The sequence below is a fragment of the Emydura macquarii genome, unplaced genomic scaffold (assembly GCF_026122565.2).
Source record: "Emydura macquarii macquarii isolate MOO-44397 ecotype Brisbane River unplaced genomic scaffold, CSIRO-AGI_Emac_v2 contig_691, whole genome shotgun sequence".
Classification (NCBI taxonomy): domain Eukaryota; kingdom Metazoa; phylum Chordata; order Testudines; family Chelidae; genus Emydura; species Emydura macquarii.
In genome coordinates this window covers 4,868,929-4,894,589 of record NW_027130828.1, presented here as the reverse complement: position 1 = coordinate 4,894,589, position 25,661 = coordinate 4,868,929, and the positions used below count along the sequence as shown (strand labels likewise).

General features: G+C 52.0%; 1 protein-coding gene across 3 annotated transcripts; it reads right to left on the bottom strand.

Annotated features, from left to right (window-relative positions):
* PHF19 (PHD finger protein 19) lies at positions 1–25,661 on the bottom strand. Of its 3 annotated transcripts, XM_067541797.1 has the most exons (15): positions 25,345–25,661; positions 21,618–21,821; positions 19,971–20,052; positions 17,016–17,111; positions 15,880–15,980; positions 14,225–14,373; positions 12,386–12,481; positions 10,992–11,060; positions 8,354–8,474; positions 6,963–7,030; positions 6,592–6,762; positions 5,816–5,903; positions 4,779–4,864; positions 4,066–4,161; positions 1–3,368 (listed from the first exon to the last, which is right to left on the bottom strand). In XM_067541797.1, the coding sequence occupies exons 2-15, from the start codon at positions 21,804–21,806 to the stop codon at positions 3,017–3,019; spliced, it is 1,764 nt and encodes a 587-aa protein (XP_067397898.1). In that variant the 5' UTR covers positions 21,807–21,821; positions 25,345–25,661; the 3' UTR covers positions 1–3,016. The 3 variants fall into 3 exon arrangements, with proteins under 3 accessions (XP_067397898.1, XP_067397899.1, XP_067397900.1); XM_067541798.1 differs by lacking the exons at positions 1–3,368; positions 4,066–4,161; positions 4,779–4,864; ... (3 more) ...; positions 8,354–8,474; positions 10,992–11,060 and adding an exon at positions 11,885–12,277; XM_067541799.1 differs by lacking the exons at positions 1–3,368; positions 4,066–4,161; positions 4,779–4,864; ... (5 more) ...; positions 12,386–12,481; positions 14,225–14,373 and adding an exon at positions 15,131–15,312.

The window sequence follows — 25,661 nt, the reverse complement described above, 5'->3', positions numbered from 1 at the left end:
CATAAACCGGTAGCATAGACCAAGCCTCAGGAGTGAGATGTCACTTGAACAGTAGAGACGTACTGCAGATAGTTTTTAAAAGTCATGGTTTCCATGCAGTGGATTCAAGTCCAACCCCAACGCGGATTCCACATTTTACAAACAGGTGGCAGGTTTTCCATCAGGGTGTTGCTAGATTATTTCTGACAGATAAAATGAAAGGCTTTTTTTCCCTGCTATATTAAGGCTTATCTGCTTCTACTACAGCAGCTAACATGCCAGATTCTGATCCTAGTTACTCTGGGATACTCTTGAAAATGCCACTGAAGGCCATGGAAATACTCCAAATTTACACTGGTGCAGCCAGGCAGAATCCAGCCCAACATCTCTAACACTCAAAGGACAGCAAGGAGCTGGATGCACCTTTCTGGGTGTCAGCCATGTAATCAACTCAGGCTACAAAAATATTGAGACCTTCATTCACATTTTGGGGAGCATATTAAAAAACAAAACAAAAAAAACCACCACCTGAATTATCCACTGTTATTTTACAAGTGACATCAGTGGGAGTTTTACTTCGTTAAGGATGACGTAATTTGGCCTTTGATTTGTAACGTTAACTTGTTCTGTTAACACGAGATTGTGCTATTTGTTTGGACATCAGTGGGGAAGTGCTGCTTTTATTATGGGATCTCTGCTTAAAAATGAAGCCCGATTTTCCTCTCTCACCTGTTTTTACTCTTGGTTTACACCAGTGTCAGTTAGGGGAGAATCATACTCTGAATGATTCAGGATCTTAAATAAGGTTTCCCCCCCCTCAATAAAATGAGCTTCTCAGTTCATCTTGCAATTGTCAGGTCATAAAATCATATACATGGTTTTAACAATGTCCTTTAGGGATTATTAAAGGTGAAAGAATTTGCAAACTCTAGTTGGCTTTGTTACCTTTATGATGTTTACATTTTTGCATTTCACTCAGCTTGGACAATGAAAGGAGACTTGTCAGTTTCACTTTTGTTTATCTGCAGTGTTGTTGTAGCCATGTTGTTCCCAAGGTATTAGAGAGACTAGGGGGATGAAATAGTATCTTGTACTGGACCAGCTTCAGGTCATCTGAAGAGCTGAATGCAGCTCAAAAGCTTGTCTCTTTCACCAACAGAAGTTGGTCCAATAAAAGATATCACCTCACGCACCTGGTCACTTTTGTTTATGGTCAGTTTTACTTCGGGTTCTCAACCACCAGGCTAGAACGTTTGAACAACTTTTCACTCAATGTTTAAAAGAAAAATCGAACACATTTTTCTACTGCTATTGGAGTTTGTAAAAGTATAGCTATATTTTAAAACCACCTCCATTCCGTGTTTAAGCTGCCTGACAATCTCATTTTATATTAGAGAAGGGTGGCAATTTTTTATGATTAGGAATGCAAACTGAATCCCAGAGTTTGGCTTAGCAAGTCACTTTCTGAATCCCAATAACGGAAAACATGGCTCGCCTTCCAATAATTTATTACATTCGTTCTTTTGATTCTGAAGCTACTGCATTTCCTCTCCCTTCCTTGCCCCGCAAGGCCATATCCTCTTCTTCCACTAGATACGCAAGAGCAACAAAGACAGAGATCATGCAGTGCTGGAGTAGAAAGATTTGGTTCAGCTAGTATATGTCAGGTAATACAAACAGCAATATGTATTATGTATCCGAAAGCAGCAGCAACAGAAATTCCCTCCCCCTTCACAAACATTTCTCTTCCATTCACAGAGATGCTGCCACTGTCCTTGGTTTTGCTTGGTTGGGGTTTTTTGGTTTGTCTACGCATTTGGCAGCATTCAACACAATGATCTTTACAAAAATAAATGCCCATGGCTCCATTTCCGTTAAGATGCCATCAGTGCAAAACAATGCCCTCCTTCTTTTTAAGGCAGGCTCACATCATTTGTCTCATTCGTTCCAAGACTGTGATTGTCAAAAGAATAAGCAAATGGAGTGGATACATCATTTCACATCTTAATGTATGGGACAGTAGCAACCATAATGAAATCTGTCCTACGTCTGTGAAGGCTGGAAGTGTATGGTCTAAAAGTGTGTGTGTGGATATATATATCCTATATATCTATAGGGCAATTCTGCTCATTTAAAACTACCCACATCCCGTTAATGAATGGGTTTATGATGAGGAGGTAAATACTATATAATTGCTTTGGCAAGAATCAGTTTGCCCAGCATTTTCTCTCAGCACAAGACTGTGACACTTGGGTTCTCAGGCATGATAAACCTGGTTAGGTAGGTGCTTTTTGCTTTAGCAGCAAGGCCAGCTGGGTCTGGTATTAAGGCTCATAGGTGATCATAAGACACTGGTGCCCATGGGGACTTAGATGTGGTTCTTCAGCCTTGCAGCATTTTTCTTGTTATTAGAGGGGAAGTGTCTGAGCTCTCCATGGATTGGATTTCCTTTCTCCACTCAAACTTCCCTCTTCCCTTGCGGGTCACCACAACAGCTGCTCCATTACACAGAGGTGTGCTCTAAGCCAGACGCTGGGTGGCCTGGAGGGCCCTACGGTGCCTCTAACGCACAGCAGCGTATCACACCGAAAAGCCAGATCACTAATTGCTCTCACTTCCACAAAGAGATCTCCCTTGGCTTAGGCAAAGGGTCCCTCAGGGAAGCGTAACTAGGCGCTGCCATTTGTCTATGACCGTGATTAAAACCCGTCGTCTATCAGTTTTAGCCAGCCCATGCCACGGCTCACCGTAACAGTCTGGATTTAATCGCAGTGTCCAACTGCCTCTGCTATACCCTGTCCTCAGTCCTTCGCCGTTCCCTAGAGATCCCCCACTCCAGACCGGTCAGTGTTCCTTTTCAACCTCACCTGCACAACCCACAGGAGCGTAAGGAGAGCTTGCAGCGTGGGAGCCCTGCTCATCCACATCCTTTCCTCCTTTGGTTTATGTCAGGGGTTTTGTCGGATTTATATATATATATATCTCTCATCTATATCATTCTAGGAGAGGTTCCCCAGGCTGGTCCAAGCCAGAGGGATCAATATGGGGTGGTGCCTTCCCATTCCACCAGGTATTGGACTTTCCCCGTCGGAGTCACCCTGCGGGCTAGCACCTGGTACTTCTCCCCACACACCAGCCTGCCAGCTGCGCCAAAGTAGCTGGTGATGGAGGACTTGAGGTGGGAAAGGGAGGAGTCGTCCTCGCTGATGCTCTCCAAGGTGTGACTGTCGATCCAGTCATCCTGGCGCTCCGGGGCACACGCCGCCTCGCTGCTCTCTGAGGCGCAACCATTCAGGGGCCCACCTTGTTCGATGCCTTTTCTCTTCGCCCCCACCGGGGCATAGGCTTTCGCTGCCAACTTCCGTTTCCGGCTGCCCACGTTCCGCCGGCTAAGGGGGAGAGAGAAGGGGACAGGGATGAGAGAAACGCTGGCAAAAGGAACGAACGATGCAGCAGCGCTGGCCCTTAGACGAGACGCGTGCCTGGTGGTGTCAGCGCTGAGCCAGCCAAGTAGGGAGCCGGAGGATGTTTGCTAAGGAAAGTGATTTTTGGTTTTGAGCTTCCCAGCCCGGCTGCTGACTCAGTGTGACCTGGTATGCACCAAGGAGCAGAGTGCCAGGTTTCCAGCCATTAACCACCTTTCACCTTGCTGCCAGGTGCCCGAGGACTACCTGGGACCTGCTTCTTCACAGGGTATCGTTGCAAAGAGATTTAAAAACAGACGCTGGGGTTTTTCCTGCAGCCAGGCATGTCTGGGGACAGTCTCAGACTAGTCAGTGTCCAGTTCTCTTTGTGTCAGGGCAGAGACAGAGAAAGGTTAGCAATACTGGGAAATACTCTGGGTGCAGAGCAGTTGGGAGACTTCATGGCCAGCCTGGAGAAAGACTGGAGGGAAGAGAAGGGCCCAGGTCCAGGATAACTTCCAATGAGATCATCATCAGGAGTTAACTCTACCTAAGCAAGAGGTTGGCAGCTGTGAAATGGAGAGTTAGTGGGGGACTAGAGGAAAGCAGTCAAGTGCAATCAAGAGAAATGCAAAATCAAAGGGCAAGAACCAGGTCTCGGCTCATCCTTCCCTCCCATTACCTTGATTCATAAGACAGGCTCGTTGTTGCAGAGCCAGATGTGCTGGCAGCATCTGTGGAATCCAGGTCAGAAAGAAAAGTCTGCCCCGAGCTGGCACTGAAAGGGAGAGAGAGTGAAGTCAATCCTGGCCAGACCTCAGCCGCTGCGTGAGGCCGGCTGCATCAGTAGCAGACGGCCTTCCGCGTGCATGCCGGACACGGCTCCAAACAGAATGCCAGCTAACACGTGCGGCCCAGTCGGGAACGTTCAGGAGGGCAGCAGTGTGCATCCCAATCACTGCAGCCAGGGAGGCCTGCACAGCGGTATTTCAAAGCCCAGACATCAGACAGGAAAATGGGAACCAGCGCAGACTGCTAGGGCTTCCAGAGATGCCAGGATGGGGCTTTCACGAACGACCAGTGAGGGCTTCCCCCACCCGCCTGCTTCCATTTCCCAGCAGGGCGCAAGCAGCTTAGCTGGTGCCCACTGAAAATCGTGATTCCTCAAATAAATCTGGGATTGGAGATTTGCCTGATTGCGCCCCTCAAACATCTGTCACCTTTGGGCAGCTCTTCTCTCCCCAGCCTGTGAGGGCGTGAAGAGCGCAACCTCCCGAATCATGATGGTGGCTAACCCCCTGCGTGGCAAAGAGCAGAGAAGCACGCACAGAGACCTGCCCTGGTTTTTTCTTACCATCTGGCATCACTGCCCCGTGGGACAGATGGGCAGTTTACCTTTTTAAGCTCTGAATTTCATCCAGTGTAAAGTCAAATATGCTGGCCAGGTGGTGGTTTGTGCTCCAAGCTGACGTGAAGTCACTCTGCATTGCAAAAAGGAGTATATTCATTAGCTGAAAACAGCCCCTGACTTGGTGTGAGCCATCCCCGTCGGCATTTCCTACCCCCCGTGGCCTCCACCTTCCATTTCCTGTACACTCAGGCGCCCTGTGCCTTGGACAGTCACTTACCCCTTTGCAAAGAAGGCATGCAGAAGGCTGCCATTGGGAGCTGGTAACCTTCGCACCCACCGGGCACAGTGGGAGGGTGGTGGGGAATCCTCTGCCTTGGTTTTTAAAGGAACCTTTTTCATGAAAAATAATAAAGTGCCTCCTGCCATCTGCGGTTCCCTTTTACCTGGGTCTTGTGTGTGTGTTTGGCTCGGAGAAGCTCTGAGGGCATTTGGAAGGATGGTGACAATTATACCTGACGCAGCTGAGGAGGTCAAAGTCTTTACAACGATTTAATCAATTCTCACACCTCAGGTTGGGAAACTATTGGCAGAGATCTGAAGTGACTGGTTCCAAGTTTCCTGGCACATCAGTGGCAAACCCAGTAATAGAACCTGAAACACCCAACTTCCATCCCAGTGCGCTAGCCACCAGAAGACACTTCCTCCTGCCCATCGGTTTTCTTTCTCCCCCATGGCACTAATTAAACCAAGAGATGTATTTGGAACTCCCTGCTCTGAGCCGCTTCTTGTTGGCATCAGAAGGCTAGTTTGTGGACAGAAGGGCAAACTTTCTTGGTCACCTCTGCCTGGCGAGCTCACTGGCTCTGCCGGATGGGAAAACGGCAAATTGGGAAGAGCACTCAAGCCTCCTAAATGCCTGTTTGTAGCCAGGAAAATGTCAGCAGCGCAAGGATCATGCCCAGTTCAGTGTTTGAAAAACAAAAAAGCAAACAACTGCAATAATTCAACCCTGAAAAACAACATCACATGGATAGTAACAAAAAAACAAAAACAAAACCAAAAAGAGTAGTGAGAAACTAACACTGGGAATAGCATCCTCCAACAAAAATTTTGATCTTTTTCTTCTAGCAACTCGCCTTTTCTGCTGTTGAAATTCATGAGGCAGCAAACTGTGAAAGCAAAGAACAAACACAAACAAAAAACAATGAGAGTCAGGCTTGCCGGGAGACTGCACATCATGTAACAGGCCTGAGGGGGGACATAGAAAATGTCTACTTTGGTTCCAAGCAGCCAGGGAGAATCCTAGGGTGGGGAGTGGGGTGTATTGAAAACTAAAATTTACAAGCTGTCATTTGAAATCCTGATCCTGCTTGTGGCCTAGGGGGCTCTGGAGAGAAAAGTGTGAGAACAGAGCTTAGTAGTCAGTTTGCAGAGAACCAATCACCATAAGATGGTGAGAGTTGTGGCCTCTCGGTTTTTATGGAGCAGCCTGGTTTGTTTCTCTCTGCTTTAGGGTTCTTGTCTGTTCTGAATTCTAAAGAATAAAATAATGTCACGCTGCAACCTTCCAGCAAGAGTGTCTGTGTTTTTATCTAATTTCTCTGTTTGTTTGCTGTGAAATAGAGAAACTATCAAGAGAGCCCAGGAAAGCTGTTTTACTGTAGCTGTTGAGACAGAACTGGGAAACCCTGCATACCCAGGGGACCCCCCATCTTAGCATTTCTGTGTCAGAGTTTAAGACAGAAGGGGACACTCTATGGAGGGAAAGCACAAAGGTTTAGGGGGAAAACCAGATTTCTGAAGAGGACAGATGCGGAAGAGGAGAGACGAGCGTGAAGTGAAAACTTGGACACAGACCCGTTTTTATGGGCGTATTTGCTTTTTCCTCTCCTCTTCAGCTCAGAAGCTCCATTCTCACCCAGCCCCAGCACTTTCTCTGGCAGGAGCTTGCTGGGGGGGTTTGGCGGGACACGAATTCGCAGGCGAAAGATACATTTTTTCTTTTTGATTTCCTTACCGCAAAGAAATCTAGAGAGCAGAGGATACAAATCTCATGAGTTATTGTTTAAGCTCTGAATGGGAGCCTTCATTGAGAGCTCTTCCTTCCCTCTCACCAGTCCTACCTCAGCACCCAACTCCCGCAAGCCCAGGAATTTCAGCCCCTCCAACTTTTCCCGCGCCAGCTGAAACTAAAACGTTGCATTGAACAATCCCTGGCCCTGGCTCACCTGCTTTTATAGCTGTTCAGTGCATTGAGAAGGTGCGGCGCTCGTTCGGAGGTTGGGGTGCCAGTCAGCTGGGATAAAGCATTAGCCAAAAGGTCATTTCGTTAACTTGCACAGGTGATCAGCAAAGCACAGAGCGCAGGCTGGCTGGAGAAGCCATTGGTCACAGCGGTTATTCAGAACTTAAACAAATGGGGGAGCCCAAGCAACAGTTTTCTGCTGCTGTTTGATCATAAAGCTCAGAAATGCACAACCAACAAAACCCCACAGACCTCCAGAACGCAAATACTGAGGTAGGGTTTATTGTCTGGACATCAGAGCTCTGGGTTTTCCTCACCTGTGTTCCGAAGACAGTTAAAATTCCTCCTCTGGTTTGGCTCTATTTTTTTTTTTTTTTAAATGAATGATGTTTGTTTACTTCCTGCACGTCCCTGGGCCAGGACAGCAAAACTAGCCTAGTCCACTTCCCTCTGGTTCTCACACGCTGCGCCAAGGCTGGCAGAGGAAGGGTAGGACACTTTGCAGTGGTTAAGCAGCCCTTCCCCAGGCGCTTTGGAAAGCCACCAGCAGGGCTTCCCCACAAACCAGCTGCCATGCGGACGGCAGCAGGTCTACAGTCAGCACCTTCCACCTAGAACACCAGCTGATCTGCCAGCCTTGATTCCAGGCCAGGGAGCTGGCAGCGTGGGGAGGTCACAGTGAGTTCTGCACGGGGCAGGCACAATGACAGGTCAACTTGAAAGCTCTGGCAACGCCTGTCGGGTGCCCTCAGTCTCCCCACGGGCTGCACACGGCTACTGACTAAATGATTACCACAACCCCAGTGCGGCACACTGGACAAACACCTGCTAACGACTTGCTTCTAAGCAGGCAAGAAACCAAGTCCACCCAGAGCCACAAAATCCACCCCAGTGGCAAACCCCCTGCGCCCGCAAGGAAGAGTCAGGCAAAGGCCGTTTTACACCTCCTACCCTGTGCCCTTCAAGGAAGCACACAGAAAGGCAGTGGTCTCAGCGCTCCAATCCTTTGCAACCAAGTACCACACAAATGCATCCTGTGGTTTATGGCTCCTCCCCGTTAATAGAGAAATCCCGAGTGCAAAGACACACACAGCTCGTCACCACGGCATTTCACCATTACATACACTTGAATTCATCGCTCTGCCTATCTGAGCGACACTCACGAGCTTCCCACCCCACTCAGACCCCTTCTGCTGTGCGAGCCGACAGGAACGGAGGCTCACAAAGAAACACGGGGCTTATTTTCCTTTGAGTCAGCCTGGCAGCGTTCCTGGCTGCAAGGGGTGGAGAGTCCATGTGTCATTTCCCCTGCAGCCCCCGGTCCTTCCCTCCTAGCTGCCTTCCCTGTTCGGATCCCAGCCCCCCAATATTTACCTTTCTGAGCTGCAGTGGATCCCAGTGCTGATTTACGAAGGCTAGGATTTCCTCAAAGTTGAAGTACTTCTTTTTGCTCTGCACACCCAGGTTATAAAGGGCCAGGTGCACAACGTCTACCCTGGGGAGCAAAGGAAACAAGAGCAGCTGAGACTCTGCAGGCAAATACGGCCCCACTTAGCCCAGGAGCGGCTTCCAGATGCACCTGGATTTACTTCAGGCTTGCAACCATGAGCTTCCCACTCTGGCTTTTCAGTAGCAGCTGCCTTCTCCCCACTCCTGACATTCTCCTCTGCTCCTACTCCAAGCAAGGCCTTGGATGCTCAGGGGGTCTGATGGATGGATTTCGACCGGGCTCATAGCCGAGCCGGGAAAGAAAGGCCCCCATCCCTTCCCCTCAGCTGCCATTCTGCAGGCAGTAGCAGATATGTCCTCTCCAGGACCCATTCTAGAAATGAATGGAAATCCAGTAGGTGCATCCTGCACTATGGAGAAAGCTGGAGAGATCAGATTGTGTTAATCCACAGCCTAGGATTCTGGCAAACCAGTCAACCCCATCCTAGCTGCTGTGCAGATCTGGAGTGTTTTAGCAGGTTCAACTGTATTTGCACAGGCACAGAAGTAGATTAGAGGAAGAAGTAGAGGGCTAGTTTAAAGCCGGAGTTCAAAGGGGAGCCAGGAAATGGAGATGAAGTGGCTGTTCGGCTGATCTGTTTAGCAAAATCCTGCAGGGGGCCCTGCATGTTGGGAGATTTGCCAGGTGCTGAAACACCGGAGCCACACAGGGTTGGCTAAGGTGCAGGGCGCCAGGATTAAGTTTTAATGTCCTGGCTTTTTGTCAGTTTCAGCCACATGCTCAGTGCTAGAATTAAGGTAGTGGGGCGGAGGATTCCTGGTTGATCTAATATAAGCTGAAAAATGAAAGTGCAGGAAACTGATGGCAGGACACAGAGGCTCCTAGCACATAAAAATAGGTCTTTAAAAAAAAAAAAAAAAAATCACCATTAAGTCCTGGCTGCATGTACATTCTGCCTCCCTGGAAACATATCCCCAATTATATACGGCATCCCTCGATTCCTGTTCTAAACCAGACGTGCAGTATGGGCGTGCCCTGTTAAACAGCTACTGTATTCCACCCCAGAGGTGGCTGCAGTTCAGTGCCTGGTTAAACAATGTCTGTATATCCTTGACGTAGGTCACCGTGGGGATTCATGAATACAAAGGTATGTAAAGCATTTTGAGATCTTCAGGTAAGAGGCATTGGAGAAGGGGAAAGTGTTATTTATCTTCTGAACTAGAATGTGCACGTTCATACAGCAGAGACAATCTCTTGAGTAAAAAGAGACGCGTGGCCAGATCACCCTGGGTGACTTATCTGCTGGCAAATATGTATTTTGGCCCATGTACAATATGGCAAGCAAGCAGTATGTATCCAGAAAAAGCCTCCGTAGGAAGCAGTGCCACACAACTGGAGAAGCCCTGGGCTGGTTTGCAGCTGAGAAGCGAGGTGCATTGTCAGAGCTGAGCGAGAGGCTCAGAACAGAACCGGCCAGGGCCAGTTCAGATGATGCCTCCAAAGCTGCAAAAATCCTGGCCACCTCCCTGCACCAGGGACAGGGTGAACTGCTAGTGAGAGGCTCCTGCTTCTGCACACAAGCGGAGTCACATTGCCCAGGAGTTTGATGGGCAAGGAGCCCAATGGAAGGTCAGGGGCCTCCCCATTTGGGACGCAAAACAAATCACCCTCTTCCTGTTCAATAGGAAACTTCCATCCACTTGTCCCTATTTCCCTCCACAAATACATGCACCGGCTCTAGATGCAAGCCTATTCCCCTGTGGAGCTGAACCTCTCCAGCGTGCCTGATCCTAGATTCGCCTGAGCTAGCTGTGGAAACAAGGGGCACTGACGGTCAGGAGTGATCTGCAGCAGCAGAGTTATGAGTGAGGAGCCGAGGACTGGAACAGAACAGGCGGCGGGGCTGCAGGGCGGGGATTAATGGGCATCCGCAAAGCTGTGTGTGGGGCCCAGGCCTGGAAAAGCAGGTCAGGATGGAAGGGGCAAACACACCCCAAACTATAAAATAAATCACGGGCGCACCCATAAAATGCAAATGGCCCCTCCACAGAGATCCTGAAAGCTTGGGACAGAAAGGGGCCCCGCTCAGGGACCCAGACTAGGCTGCGACTCAGGACAGTGTGAGCGGGACATTGGGAGGCGCTGCATCCACTAACACAGGGTGGGATTGTGGCTGCTCAGCTGCTTTATGAGCCAGGCCCATTGATTTTTACAAATGCACGAGAGCTGCAGGCTTCTGGGCCCGGTAACGACATGAAGATGCAGCGCCAGGTGGGCACGGGGATGCCATTAACAGGAGAGCGCCCATTCAGCGTGGCTGCATCTCGCCAAGGGGACCGTTACAACCCTGGGCCACGTGGAGGCGCTTTGCAGGCCCTGCCCTTCCAGGGACAACTTTGAAAGGCACCAGTCGAGCCCAGAGAGAGAAAACCCCAGGAGTCGGTGCTTCACCCCGCCAGCTGGGAAACCCAGCTTCCAGCCGGGAAACCCAGCTTCCAGCCGGGAAACCCAGCTTCCAGCCCTGCTCACTTGATCCCAACGCGACCACTAGCCAACGCTTACCATCTCAAGGGCAGGCGCTTGATGTACTCTGGCCCCTGGTTACACACCGAACAGAAAAAAACATAAAACCTGAAAGAGAGAGAGAGGCAGACAGGGTAAGGTGGGGGGCAGCGAAGGAGGAGGATGGATTTGGGATCCTCTCTCCAGCCAAACAGCCCGAGGGTCTCCCCACCGACCCGTCCTCCCCAAGGAGCAGCAGGACCCTCTGCTGCCATGCGGGGCAAAGACTGCTGTGGAATCCAATCCCCTGCACGTGCCATGCCAGGTTGTCCTCAGGCCCGGACTGGGGGGCACAGTCACTCCACACCGCTGGGCAATGCTTGTAGCCTTCGCTCCCTCCGCCAGCCCCTTTCGGAGTCCTGCCCCTGCTCCCAAAACAGTCCCTGTCGCTGCAGCCCTTCCTCAGCTGCGGAGGTCGCTGCAGAGCCCAGCAATCCAGCCCTATGGGTCAGCCCAAGGGGCTCGCTCGAGAGGAACTAAGCTCTGCCTGCTGGGCCGGGGAGGCAGGATCCAGCCCCAGCACGGTGCTCTGCTCTGCATGCCACGCAAGGCTGTGACGTGTTCCACCAGTACCCGGCGGGGACTACGGGCTGGTGTGCCTGCCTCTGCCCCTGCACGTGCGCCCCGCCAGCTACTCCAGATCATCAGAGCCAAACAATTCTCTCTGCTGTGCCTGGCAGAGTCCCCTGGCTGGCAGAATTCTCTCCGCCCGCGCTGGGCGAGGGGGTTAGAAATGAGAGAGGCGCCACCTCCCAGCTACAGACCCACCCTGCACGCAAAGGGACAGGCGCACACAGCCCCCAGCCAGAGAACACACACACCACGGGGCTTGCCTGCATGCACATGTAGTGCCCAGCAAGTGGGGGGCGAAGCTGCCCCGCATCAGCCTGCCGTGCACCGCCTGTCTGTGCCAGCCCTGCTGCTGGCACAAACCGCCCCCTGGCGCGCTCGGCCGTCCCACTCGGGGACGGTTACCGCGCAGCAGCAGGGTCCCCGCGGACATCTAGCGCCTGGCAGGCTTGCAGCGCACTCAACGGCCACGTAGACTGGACAGAGGGAGAGACTCCCTCAGACTCACTCGCTCCGTCAGCGAGCTCAGACTGGCAGGTCTCTCTGGGTCGCTGCTTGCTGGAATCCAGGGGCTCTTGGCCAAGCGACCAGCCAGGATTTCAGCTGAGCAACGATTCCCAGGACACCTGAAGGAAGCGCGATAGTCTGGGAGGAAGAGAAACCACCCCACGGATCCCAGCTGCTCCCAACGCATCTGTGAGCATGTGGACAGCCAGCTGGGGGAGGAAATACAGACTAAGCCATGCTCAATCCGGGCAAGACCCTTGGCGGGCGGGGGAGGTGGTTAGCAAAAAAGCAACTGGGTTAGATGGGGAAGGACGTACCGGTCTCCAAACATTATGGGGTCGCTAAGGCACTGGGTGCAGGCCTCGTGGAACCACTGCCTGCAACTGTAACACTGCAGCATCTTCAGGTACCACCTGGGAAGAGAGACCAGATTTGAACCCTGTCTCTGCGCTGGCATGAGATGCTTTATTACTAGATCACCGTTGCTATGCACGGTGCCTTATGGGTGGGTGGAGAAAGTTCTCCATCACACGGCATGCTGGGCAGCCATTTACGCCAGGGCAATGTAAGTGTGCAAAGCGGGTGTGCAATGCTCCCCAAATGGGACCAGCAGAATTTCACATCCCCTTGACACTGGTGGAAATGACGGTGCGAGGCGCTGGGCGAAGGACAATCAGGCCAGCTGCAGCTGGGTTCGTAATGTTGCAGGGGAAGGGATATCTTGGGGGAAAAAAGATCACGGACATTTACATTAAAAAAAGGGGGGGAGGGGGAGTGGAGGAGGTCCCGATGGAGTTTTCGAAGGAGGCAAAGGGACTGCCATGGGAGTTGGGCACTTATCAGCCAGGAGCCTCTCGGAAGATCTGATCAGATCTGGATTTCCCAGAAATATTTTATCAAATGTAAGTTCAGTATTTAAAGCTACCTGGTCACAGCCTCTCAGGCCGGATTAGATATTTTGATCCTACTGAAAGCCTTACACCCCAGCGGCTCACTAGCACAGCCGGCTTTCTTAGCCTTTCCCAATTAAGCACACAGGAAGCCTCACTGCAAATGCACCACGCTGCAGCTCTCAAGATGGTTATTCTGGCCATCGGTGACTTTCCCAACGGGGTTATTTTTTTATTTTTGGAGGGGGGGGAGGGGATTCCCACCTGCAGCTTGTTACAGCGAGGAGCGGCAGCTCCTGCATGGCAAAGCACAGAACCGCCACATCAGCACTGAGTGAACTCCTGCCCTGTCCCATTGCCTCCCTCCCGGGGAGGAGGTGAAAAGCTCAGCAGCCACATTCAGTGACCGCAAAAATCAGAACTTGATGCACGTTTATGGGATGAGAGCTGCACCCTCAAAGAAGCTTCCCCGGGAACTAGTTTAGCAACCGACCTTCTCTCTCAGACTGGCCCTGGGAGGAAGGATGGACTGGTGGGTAAGGTAATGGACTGGGATACCCGTCCCAGGCTTTGTAAATCTTCCTGGGTGTTCATGGGCAAGCCCTTAGCCTGTGCCTCTGTTCCCATCCCATCTATGTGGAGGGGATAAGGACACTTCCTTTCCCCACCTTGTCTATTTAGATTGGAAGCTCTGTGTGCCAGGCTCGGTCTCTCCTTATGTTTTTGTACCATGCCTGGCACAACACAGCACCTGACCTCAGCTGCTGCCATGAGAAAGAGAAGAACAGATTCCCCGGGTGACTTTTAATGCCAGCCAGGTCCGTTTCTCTCCCTCACCGAGTGGAGAGCTATTAGCGTAACACTGAGCAGCCCGGCTATGGTGAGCCAACCTGTGGTTTAAGTGATTGAAATCGGAGCGGCCCTGGTTGCCCGCTGGGCGTATTCAGCCTTTAGGGACAATGACATGCCCCGCTCTGTCTCACTCTCCCTGGCCCTGCTCAGCAAAGAGACACAGGAGAGGGAGCTGGGTTCTAACCCGGCTCACGCATCAGCCAGAGAGCTGCAGAGAAAGCCCTGGATGATGCTCCCATCGGAGCCACTAGCACTGGCCCCGGCCACTGTGCAGGCCCGGCTGAGCCAATGTTGCTGCGCTAGGACACGGGCTGTCTGTTATCGCTGAGGAGGGGGGATGTCAGACTGTTGAAAGTCTGATCTTTGATAGCCACATTCAAAGCCAAGTGCAGTGTAATCAGTTTGGGGCCTTACTCTCCAGGCCCCCCGCAGTAACAGTAACACTGCTGCTGATTGGTCCTGTGCAGAGAATCCCACTCCAGCTGCTCCGGGTTGTAGGACAGCACCATCTTGACGGCTTGCAGCGTCTTGGCGATGGCTCCCTTCTTCAGAGCACCCCCTTTCTGCAGGACCAACCAGAACACCAGGTCAGCATAGCCATGCACAAGGAAGCTGGTGACTAGGGGCCCGAGCCTGGCCCCATTGAAGGCAAAGGGCACTTTGCTATCAGCTGCGAGGAGGCAGGCGCAGGCCCCGGGTTTGGAGGCAGTATGGAAGGAGCTCGTGGTCAGAGCAGGGGGCTGAGAAGCAGGATGCTCTGCCACTTGACTTGCCCAAAGCTGCACAGAAGTCACTTCCCCTCTCTGTGCTTCAGTTTTCCCACCTGCAAAATGGGAGTGATACCCCATGGGATGTGTGGAAACCAATCCATGGGGGCAGAGCACACTGAGCCCCTCCTGTCAGAGGTGCTGAAGGAGTGCTGGGCTGCATCAGTTCCGCCTCACCTGAAAACCTGGCCACTTTCCCTGCTATTGTGTCCCCGAATCCCCCAGGCACCCCATGTCCAGGGTTTGCAACCCCCTCGTGTTTCATCTGCCTGGGGTTCACTTAGGCAGACGTGTCCCAGAGTGGCTAGCGACTGGCTGGCTCCACTCCAGGGTTCCCTAGCAAGAGAGTCCTTAAAGGGGCCCGAGCTGCACAGGGCAGAGGGGCCGCACTCTCTACAAAGCAGGCCCCTTTAATGGGCATGACTAGTCACTATTGAAAATCAGGCCTTCATCGTCAGCCCCTCGATCCCTGCGAAAGGTGCCGTGCATGTCAATAAATAACGGCTGACAGCCTCCTGGGGCAAAGAGACACAGTGCCAGGAAGTCTGGGATTTGAATTTCTCTTTAAAACTGATCGAGGCCTGGCTGTGCTCCCAACCCTCCCCCAAGTCTGAGGGTGCAGGGCTGAGTGCTGCGGCTGACGCCCGTCTCTGCTCTATAAAGCGGACATGGCCACTAGTAGCAATGAGGACCACTCAGGAGTGCTTTCTGGCCACTGGGGCCCGCTGGCAGGAGCTGGAGTGAATGGGAACAAAGCAGTTATAAAGGAGCATGCCATGGAGGCAGGGAACACGGGGTTAAATCCCTTTCCCATGTTCAAATGGGCAGGTCCCAGCAGTAACAGTCACTTTCTAACATTTTCCAGGATTTTCCCCAGTTCATTTGGGGGTAGGACACAAGATTTCAGCTATGAGACCTCGACCGAGCTGTGACTTCACCCCTACACCATGGCTACCTTCTGCCAGCTCAGCTGGTCCAAAGGGGCTACACTGCCTTTGGTGTCAGCTACAAAGGATTTCGGCCCCTCCATAGGAATGCGGGGTTCTTCCGTCCAGTCCCCCTAAGCTAACCCTGCAAGAGGAGCCAGAGTAAACACTGCGCAATCAGCCACTGCCTGCAGAGAGGATGCACATCAGATATCTATCGCCTGGGGAGGGGGGGGGGGGGGCAGGTTTTTGTGGGGGTTGGCATCCCCAGGGCGAGGAAGGGAAGGAATTAATTAGTAACCACAACACCCACAGAACCAATACAGACCCGACACCTGCCAGGCAGGATGGCGAGCACATGGACGCCCTCACTCACCCGTACAGCCAGGGCAAATATACATCTCCGACAAAACCAGGGCGTCAGCACGGGGCCGTCGCTGCTGCCCACCACCGGGATGTGGCACTGCTGGTGATAGCCTAGAGGAGAAACAAATAGTGTGCAACAAGCCAAGAGCCTTCTGGGAGCAAAGAGACTAGCCGGCCAATGAGAACGCTGAGGGGTGTGTGTGTGTGTGTGTACAGGTGCGGTACGGCCACAAACACACAACAGCAGCCACTAACGATCGGCCACAGGCCGTGGAAGGGGATAAACGGTTTTCTGTAGCCCTGACTGGATAATGCCAGATTCTCTCTGGCAGAGAGAGGCCAGCCTGGAGCTCTGCACACATCCAGCATTAACGACCCAGCTCACCTGCAGCCGGCGGTTTCAATGAGCAGAGAGGAAACATCAGCTGCATCCCACCCTCCGTAAACACGCACTCCCCACCCGCAGCCCCCCAAATATATACATGCCCACACATGCCCTCCGCTCACCCCCCCCCCCCAAACATCCTACCACCCCCAGGCATACTCTCCCTCCTCCTCCCCAAAGATACACGCAGCCCAAGTCTGCCCCTCGCCCCACCCATCACCCCCTGCCAACATACACACGCTCAGCTCACAACCAAAGACGACAGGTCACGTTACTCGGGAGCTGCTTTCCGCCGTTCTAAACTGCCGGGCAGCCATGCTGGACCACTGATGCCAACGGGAGCTCTGCCCGAGCGTGGCCAAGCTAGGCACGTGGCATTCAGTGACGGACACCTGTCTCCACTGTCTGTCAGAGTGACACACGGGACCTTATTGGGGGGGAAGAGCCAGCTCTGTTCACCGGGCATCCATTATTAATAAATTCTGTACAAGCATCAGCTTAGTGTAAAAGGGGAGAAGCGGCTCCTTGGCGCAGAGATCAGAGTTGCCAAGCGGGCGTTCGTTTTCTCCTTCCCTCCCGAGCAACGAGGTCGTGGTCCTCCAGTGCCAGAAGAAACAAAAACGAAGGCCAGCGTCATTGCCAGAATCAGCCAGGAACGTCGGCTCCCATGCCTGACGGCTGGCAGGGCATGCGAAGCAAGCCAGCCCTGCTCTACCACAGCACAGGCGTCACAGTCCACCTGGAACAGCGCTCGCTCTTACCTAGACCACATTTTCCACATATAAGGATTTCGTTCAGGGTCCCTGATGTCTTTCCCAGGCAGATGTTACACTTTGGCTCTTCTCCGGGGACACCAGCTAAAACAAGAGCGACAGGACAGCGGTTCAGAGATGCCAAGAGGTTGCATGAATCATGCAAGAATTGCCAGGGAGGGGGGTGGGGAAGAGGGTCTTGCTGGCAAAAGTCTATTTATGCCCTTACACACACACAAACACAAACCCTGCTCCAAATGATATGGTTAAAGGAAAGAACCTGGGCAACTCCTAAGTTCTTTTCCTGGCTTTACCACTGGATCTCCAGCAGTTATACCACTATGTGCTCACACGTACGCAGGCTAGAACCGAACCATAACATTCTGCATGGGGAATCCAGGCCAGAATCCTCTTGGACACCCGTGCATCGTTCTGTTCAGCCACCACCCTGGGTGAAGGAGGAGAATTTTGTTCCCCAGCAGGATGATATTTGCTTTTCAACGATCATACATTCCCCGATCTGTCTAGGAGGGACATCTGTTACAGAGCTAGGCATGCCAGCATCTGCAGAAACTCCATCTAAGAACTGACCTGCTGCATCAGGACCAGCACGTTTTGTCTTGGCCCCTACCCACGCCAGACTTGGCAAAATACTGACATCTGCTTAGAACTCAGCCAGAAAAAAAATATTCCCATGACATGCACTTGTGAAGATACATCCAAGAACAGGCCAAAAAAGCTATAAATGATACTGTAGCATAATCAAGACTTCTGTACCAGGGCAGCCTATAAACAGGCTCTGTGGGCCAGCCTCTCATCTTACTCAGACCAGGGTACCCCCATTGGGTCAATGGAATTGTATTGGTGTGGGAAGAGACTCAGGCTCCAGCAGCCTTTATATGCTCAGAGTGAAACTCCCATTGACTAAAATAGGGTCAGGATTTCACCCTTTGTCTTTGGATCAGAAATAAAGCGAAACACTTAGAGACTTGCTATTGTCTCAGGGAAAAGTTTCAAAGTCATCCTAGTTCAAGATAATGCTGCTAGGCCACATTTTTCTTCGGTTTCTTCTTGCTAGGGACAAGTGTATGGAACTAGGATCTCTGCTGAGGAAGAGTTCATCCTTTGCTTTGCAACACACAACTAGCTGCTGGAGAGATCATGAGAACACAGATGTCGCATCCTTCATCCAAATGGACGACAAAGTGCTTCAGAAATCTTACCAAGTGGTGGCAGAAACCAGCTAGAGGCTTGATTTCAGGGGACGCTCATCCCAACTTTTACTCATTTGCATTTGCACAGCCCACACCTCGTGAGCATGCAATCACCTGAGGACAGATTCCATCACTTGCACACAGAGGTGATGTACTGCTCCAGAGAAAACGACGTGTCCATAGTACCAGCAGGGCATGGTATTCCCCTTCACTTCCTGTCCTAAAACTGATGCGTAAGTATTGCTAGAGGCACATCAAACACCTGCCCCACCCCCGTTTTAGTGAAGATGAAGCTATTCTTACGTGTTTTGATAAAAAATAAAAATGTAAGTGGCATTCTCTGGGATGAACAGTGCTATGTACATGCCATGTGTTGCGTCAGAAATGGAATGTTACACGGAAGCGGGTGCAAAATCCTACCATTTAAACCCCCAAATGCTAAACTGGATTCTTTTCAGCATTTCTACTTAAGAGGGTAAATGGAGAGAAGCTACGAAATGTAAGCCTGACTTTCACGGCACAGAGGCCTTGCTGTGATCCTCTACACAGGGTGGAGGAAATGTCCCCCTTGGTGGGCAACAGCACCAGCGAACACAGCTGCTTTTTCTAGATTAGAACTATTCAGCCGTGCCTGAGGCCAGTCTGATGGGACTGTTAGTGTGGCTAGCGGCAGAGCTCTGCACTGCCGCACACGAGATCCAGGCTTGTCTCCTAGTCCCAGTCTCTCACTCCTTGGGACACCAATGGCTAAGGGCTCTGCGGGGGCCAGACACAAAACCCCCCGAGAGCAGACGGAGACAGCCTCACTAAAGATCACACCCATCCCTTGGGAAGATGTGTTGGTGGTCTGTCGGAACTCCGGACCCAGCCTTCCTTGACCATTGGATGAGGAGTATCACCCACGGGAGAAACCCAGGTACATCTGCAAAATTCACTGCTCCAAACAAACGGAGCTAAATGATCATACAGGCAGGACATAAGCCAGAGATCAGAGGCCTGCCACTGGGCATGACGCAAACACCAGCCAGAGACAAACGCAGCCCAGCAAACCACCATTACTCTAACATCCTCCTCCTCCTAACATCTTCCAGACCGCCAGTCAAACCAACGGCCCCCAATGGTTAAAGGAACGTCCACTCAGACAAACAGCTCATTTGCTGGACATACCTGCTGCTCTGGGCAGCACTGAAGGGGTTAAAATGCAAGTCTGCTTTTTAACATGCAGCCATGCAAAGATCTCCCACAGGCTGCAGCAAGGTACATTTGGAGCCTTTATCCAGACCTGGGCACATGGCACATCAGAAATCTCAGCCCCCCCGGAACAGAACGACTTTAGTGGCATCTGCATTGCAGCTCAGAGTGGGGCTGAAATCCTGCAGACAGGGAATGGGGTGCTGCCCAGAGGGAACAGGTGGCTAGGCAGTACATTTCCATGGGGCATGTTGCACCACAGCCCCTACCATCTAACTTGGCACCCATGTGCTTGGTGCAAAGATCCCAGGAGCAGTCCTGCCAAATGGATAGCCAGTGGCAGTGCAGCAGAGAGTCAGCTGGGAGCAGAAGTCCCAGAGCTACCTTTGAATACACAGCGCCAAGACCTCAAGGAGATAAAGCCACTCCAGGAAGACAAGAGAAAACGGGAAGTTTTCAGGTCCATCCATAGGATCAGAAGGTGCTGAGCCCCTGATGGAATTTGTCCCTGCTGGTTTAAAATCCCCAGGACTGGAGGAGAGACCAAAGCTTCACTCACCATGTTGAATGTCCTTCCAGAGGACCCAGTACTTGGAGTTATCTTCGAAGGTCACCAGGCAGCTCTGTTTGGAGCCGCTCACCTGCGCAAACCAGAGAGACATCAGATGCAATTTTATCTCCCTCCTTTTAAGCATTTTTTTTTAAATTCACCCCATTCGGACAGCTCTGTGACTGCAGGAACTCACTGCAGCGTCTGGATCTTAAGGGAACGCCCAGCTGCATTTTGCTTTGGTGAAGGATGCCAGATCAACAACCCCGAAAACCAAAGCTCCCTGTGTCGCTACCGACCAGGTACATGCACAGCGGCAGTGCCCACCCCTGCCTTGGCGTGCCAGCTAGAAACAAGAGGGTTTTTGTCTCACACTCATCCAGCCCTTGCAGTCTCTGCTGAGAAGCCCCCTAACATAACCATCTGCTTACCCTCTAGAAGCTGGACTGATGCCCATCAACTCACTTCACCAAACAGCCATCAAATGAAATGATTTCTGGTCACCACTGAAGTGGGCTGGATGAGAACCAGTTATCCGGGCTGTTTAGCATCTCAGCACAGTCAGTGGATGTGCACCACTGACCCTGGCCTCTTACTCACTTGTCACATCTTCCACTAGCCTAGTCCTTCTGTTAACAGCCATGCCACTTAGCCAGCATATTCCATGGAGGGCTCTCAAAATTACTTTACAAAAGCTGGGCACGTGTTTCCTCCCCATTTTACAGGTAAGCAAATCGAGGCATAGAATGGTTAAGTGTCTTCCAACATTATGCAGGAAGTTGGTGGCAGAGTCAAGACTAGAACTTGTGGGAAATAAGTACAAATGTCACTATAAAATTTCTCATGAAACACGTGGCTTTTTTTTGTTTGTTTGTTTCAGGTGATCCGATAAAAGGACAACTTCCCCATCAAAAAAATACGATGTCGAACTTCAGATTTTGTTTATTGAGTAGCGAAGGAAGACCCAGTTTGGATGAACTGGGACACAGCCTGGGACTCAGACTGAACCTTTATTTTCGGACACTCTCTCACTCACCTTCTCTCTCTATTCCCAAAAGAGACATTTACAGCATGCAGGCTTAAGCTAAGGTTTGCTAGGATCTTTGGTTGTCATCAAGACTAGAAACGGAAATACCCTGTGTATGTGAAAGAAGCTGTTCTCGGAGCCTGGAGAGAAGGAAATAGATGGGGGCTGGGTCACATGGAAAGGGAGTTGCTCTTGGAGTCTGACAAACCTTCAGACAGATTTGCAGGAGTCAGTCCCCGGTGAAGCAAACTGCAGGGAAGCCCTTATGAACTGAGCCCAGGAGGGTTTGCACAGCTGTAGTGTTAGCAGAGAGAAGGGCTTCTGTTTAGCCCTTTAAAAAGGGATGAACCCACCTGCCCAAACTGGGACCCGAGTCCAGATTTCGAACACCTAAAGTTCTGGGGTACTTGAAGGCAGGATTTGGGTCACTCCCATTATTGAGATATTGGGATTGGGGTCTGCTGTGAAGTTCCGCTCAGGAGTCAGGTTCAGATTCCAACCCTGCTCCGCTCCTCCAATAAAAGTTGAAGCACTTGGATCTCGGGTTCGGATTCAAGCACATCTATGGCACAGAAGCACGTAGTAGAGAACCGTGTTAGACCGCACAAAGCTGGGAACGCCTACTTTACCCTCTTGATCTTTCCAAGGTAATAGAGTCCATCGGTCCACCTGCACAGCACATACTGCCCCTCCGTCAGTTTGACCATCAGATCTTTGCAGCCATTCCCATGACCAGGAGAGTCGGCCGCTGCTTGCTGCAGGTGGCTGGCAGCTGCATAGACATCTCGGATGATTGGGTTCAGTGCCCCGTTCTCCATGAGCCTCAGCAGACACTGCCAATAAAACACACGCGCTGTTACATTGCCATCCCAACACAGGGTTCTGAGAATGCAAAAAACTCTCTAGCCCTGGGAGTCATTAGCACCAGTCTCACCAGCCTTCATTAGGCAAAGCTCTCATTGACCTCACTGGGAGGTTTCCCTCTGTAAGGTCTGCCCCATCGGCCCCCTTCTGCACATCGCAGGATTACTGTTCCTTACACTCTGTTCCCTACAGTGGTGGCAGGGCCACGACTAGAGGCTGGTGAACCTGCATCAATCTTGGCAAATAGCCACTCTTTTAGCTGAAGCCGTAGAGGCGTACGCTTTAAGAACTAAAGATCTCAGGCTACAGTTGAGAAAGCATAAGTTACATTAGCCTTCAGTTAATAAAACCAAGGCAAAAGGGAGACAGCTATGGTCATAATGAACAAAGAGACGGCGTTCCTCTGTACCGCTCATCTCACGGGGCTCCGTCAGATCTGAAATACTTCGGCTAAAACGTGTGTATTTGAAGGGTTGACAGTATTTGCTTTTTATTTCTGTGAATTTTATATCAAACATTTCTCTGCCCTTTTCTATAAACCCCCAACCCAGCAGCACTGGACCACTGCACCAGCATAAAAATTAAACTGACTATAAACAGAAAGGGATACCGACCAGCCGAGTTTCACTCTCCTAGAGGAGTGAAGAGCAAAAACAAACAAACAGCACTAAGTAAATTTGATTTTTAAAATACTTTTAAGTTTTAATAATCATCGGTATCATCATTAGTAAACCCATGCAAGACAACGCCATTGAGCAATAGAGGATTTTTATCTTGCTACTGTCCCTTTAATTGCACCAGGCACTCCTGTCTTCGTTTATGCCCTGGAATTGATTTGAAATATCAACAACTCATTTTACCCTTGGGACTTTGCACACAAACATGGATACAGGAGCACACCCTGCAAACTACCAATAAGGTTTACAGCTTCCACGAGACAAATTTTAGTGGTTAGCGAGTCTCTCGACTAAAGTTAAGGCAAATAAGTCAGGCAAAACAAGCTTCCCAAAGAGCATGATCTCTGGGCAATCACATCAGCAAGCCATGACACGCCACTGAAACATGCAAGTCATCCTCGGATATATTTTCATATTAAACCAGACTGTGATGTTAAGACCTGATTCACCCACTGACTTCAATGGGAATTCGGTTTAGCCTTCAGTGTGGTAAAATAAGTACTATTTTGATGATTATTATTGAGATAGACTGCAGGTACCAGAGTTACAGAAGCCAGAGATGCTAAAGCAGTGGAAGTCAGGGCATTTGGAAACTCCCTCCCATGGGCAAACTTCACTTTGAAGGTTTCTCTTCCCAACTATCTGAACCTCTTGAGTCTACAGAACTAGGCCGGAAATTCCTAGAGAGCAGCCTCATTTGTTCTGGGTGTCTGTGCTCCCGGACAGAACCAGGAAGTGCAGAGAGCATGCAAAAAAATAACGTTTGAATGGGGGGTGGGGGGAGATCTCCTTCCCCTATCCCCCACTCAAAAACGTCCAGTGTCAGGGCAAAGGTTCAAGTCCTGTATCTGAGCCTGTTCACCCAGCCCTAGTCTCGCTGGGCCCTCCTCACTGGACCATCTGTGAAGTAAGATGCTACCCAACAGCAAGAGCATCAGAATCCAGCCACTAGTTATCATTACCAGCGAATACTCAAAGGCAAATCCTGCAGCCCTCACTCACCAGAAGCTCGAATTTAGTGTAACCTACACGGTGATCTTTTCTCACAGAGGACCCTGGCACTGCCCGATACACCCTCCAATGCGAATCCTTCCTGTGCATTCACAGGTGAGTCGAAATTGGCATGCCTTGCACGCTAAATGGGCTAGAAAAGGAAGTAACAAACACCAGTCTAGACGCACTCCTGGATTTGGCCCGATTACTTTAACACCAGGCAAAGCTGGGTTACTACTGGGAAATGACGCACATTTTCGGCTTGTTAAATATTTGCTAGAGAGCAAGGCGCCTTTCCAGGCCAGTCCGACACAGCCCGTCCCAAACTCAAAACACCTCTCTCCTTTTCCAGGATAATGGTTGGAATCATGTGTGCCCTCTTTGCCTTTGCATCTCAAACATGCTCATCAGACAGGAAGAGAAACCGGCCCAGGAACACTCACTCTCTGCTTCCACTGACTTTACAAGAGAGCGCTCCTTCCCCCCAATCACCAGCACAAAAATTTAAAAAAAACAAAAAAAAAAAAACCCCTCTGTATCTACCGCCAGGAAGCTAATTTTTGTAGACCAAAAAAAAAAAAAAAAAACCGCTGCCAGCGCCAGGAACGTAAGAGCCTCTCCTACATTGCAGAGAGATGAATCCCCTTTTCGGGAAGGACCCTGTGGCCTCTCATAGGAAAAGCTTCCTACGCCAATTACTCAACCCTGCAAAGGGCAAACGCTGCTCCCCCGCTGCCGAGCGCGGCCGGAGCCGGAGGGCGATGCACAGCTCGGAATCAGACGCAGGCAGCCGGGCTGAGCCTGAAGCCCAAGCGAGGGACCGGAGCAGGCAGGGCAGAGCCCAGGCTGGGTAACCCCTTCGCCGGCTATCGCTGGGGCTGCAGCCGCTACGTGCCTCCCCTCGAGGGCAAGTTCATTGCCGGGCTTCCAAGACCCCCAGCCACAGCCCTGGATCTGGGGGGGGGCGGGGGGTGGTGGGGGGAGAAGGGGCGAGCCCTCTGCAGAGGGTGGGGGGGAAATGCACCCTGCTGCGCTCACACCTGCCTCGATTTCCCTTTCTCCACCAGCCCGGACCCGGAGAGAGCCCGCACCCCGCAGGCTGCAAAAATAAGTGTGTGGGGGACCGGGGGGGGGGGGGGGGAAGAATCTCCCTCTGCAAAACCAACCAACCCAGCCCGAGTCTGAGCCGTGCCGAGCCGAGCCGAGCCATGCCCTCGCTCCCTCCCTCCCCGAGCGCCCACAGAGCGGTGATTGGCTGATTCAAACCCATTCACCATCAGATCCGTGCGGGGGGGGGAAGAGACACACACGGGCCCGGCCCGGCCGGAGCCAAGCGGCAGAGATGGGTCCCCCCCCCCCCCCCACCAGCCCGGGCCGGGATGCAGCGGATACAAAGTCACCGACCGACCACCCCGGAGCGCTGCCGCGGCGGGGGGGGGACAGGGGGGGCTCTGCTCTGCTCTCGCTCCTTGCCTGCCAACGTGCCCCCCCCCAGCCGATTTGCAAAGCGGGGTCTGATGTATTTGTATTTAAAGCAAACAACCCCCCCATTCCCCCCCCCTCCAGGCAGCAGGTCCCGCCCAAGACAAGCCCCCCCTCCAAAAAAAAAAATCGAGATAAACTTTAAAAATAAATAACTACATACAAAAATCTCTAGCCGGGGCGGGGGGGTGAGGATGGGGGGGGTCCATCCTTCCGCGGGGATCTCCAAGCGCAGCCCCCCCCCCCGCGCGCACACACCCCCCCCCCCCCTCCGGGCACCTTGCAAACTTCGCGCGGAGCCGCGGCGGGGGTTCGCGCCCCGCTCCCGGCCGCCCCTTACCGCTCCTGCTGCGGGCTCCGAGTCCCGGGGGCCGGCGGGCGGCGGGGGCCGGCTCCGTGCCTGGGGCGCCGCAGGCTCCCCCCCCCCCCCCCCCGGCGGCCCCCGGCGGCTCCCCGCTCAGCAGCGCGGCAGGGCGGGGATGCGGGGCGCCATCTTCTGCGCGGCTGCTTTTTTTTTTTTTTTTTTTTTTTTTCCCGCGAATTATTCACGTTTTGCTTATGTAATTAGCGCGGGGCCCCCCCGCTCCCGCCCCCTCCGCCCGGCTCCTCCATCCCGCAGGAAGCCAGGCGGCGGCCGGAGCCTGACAGCGCCCGGCC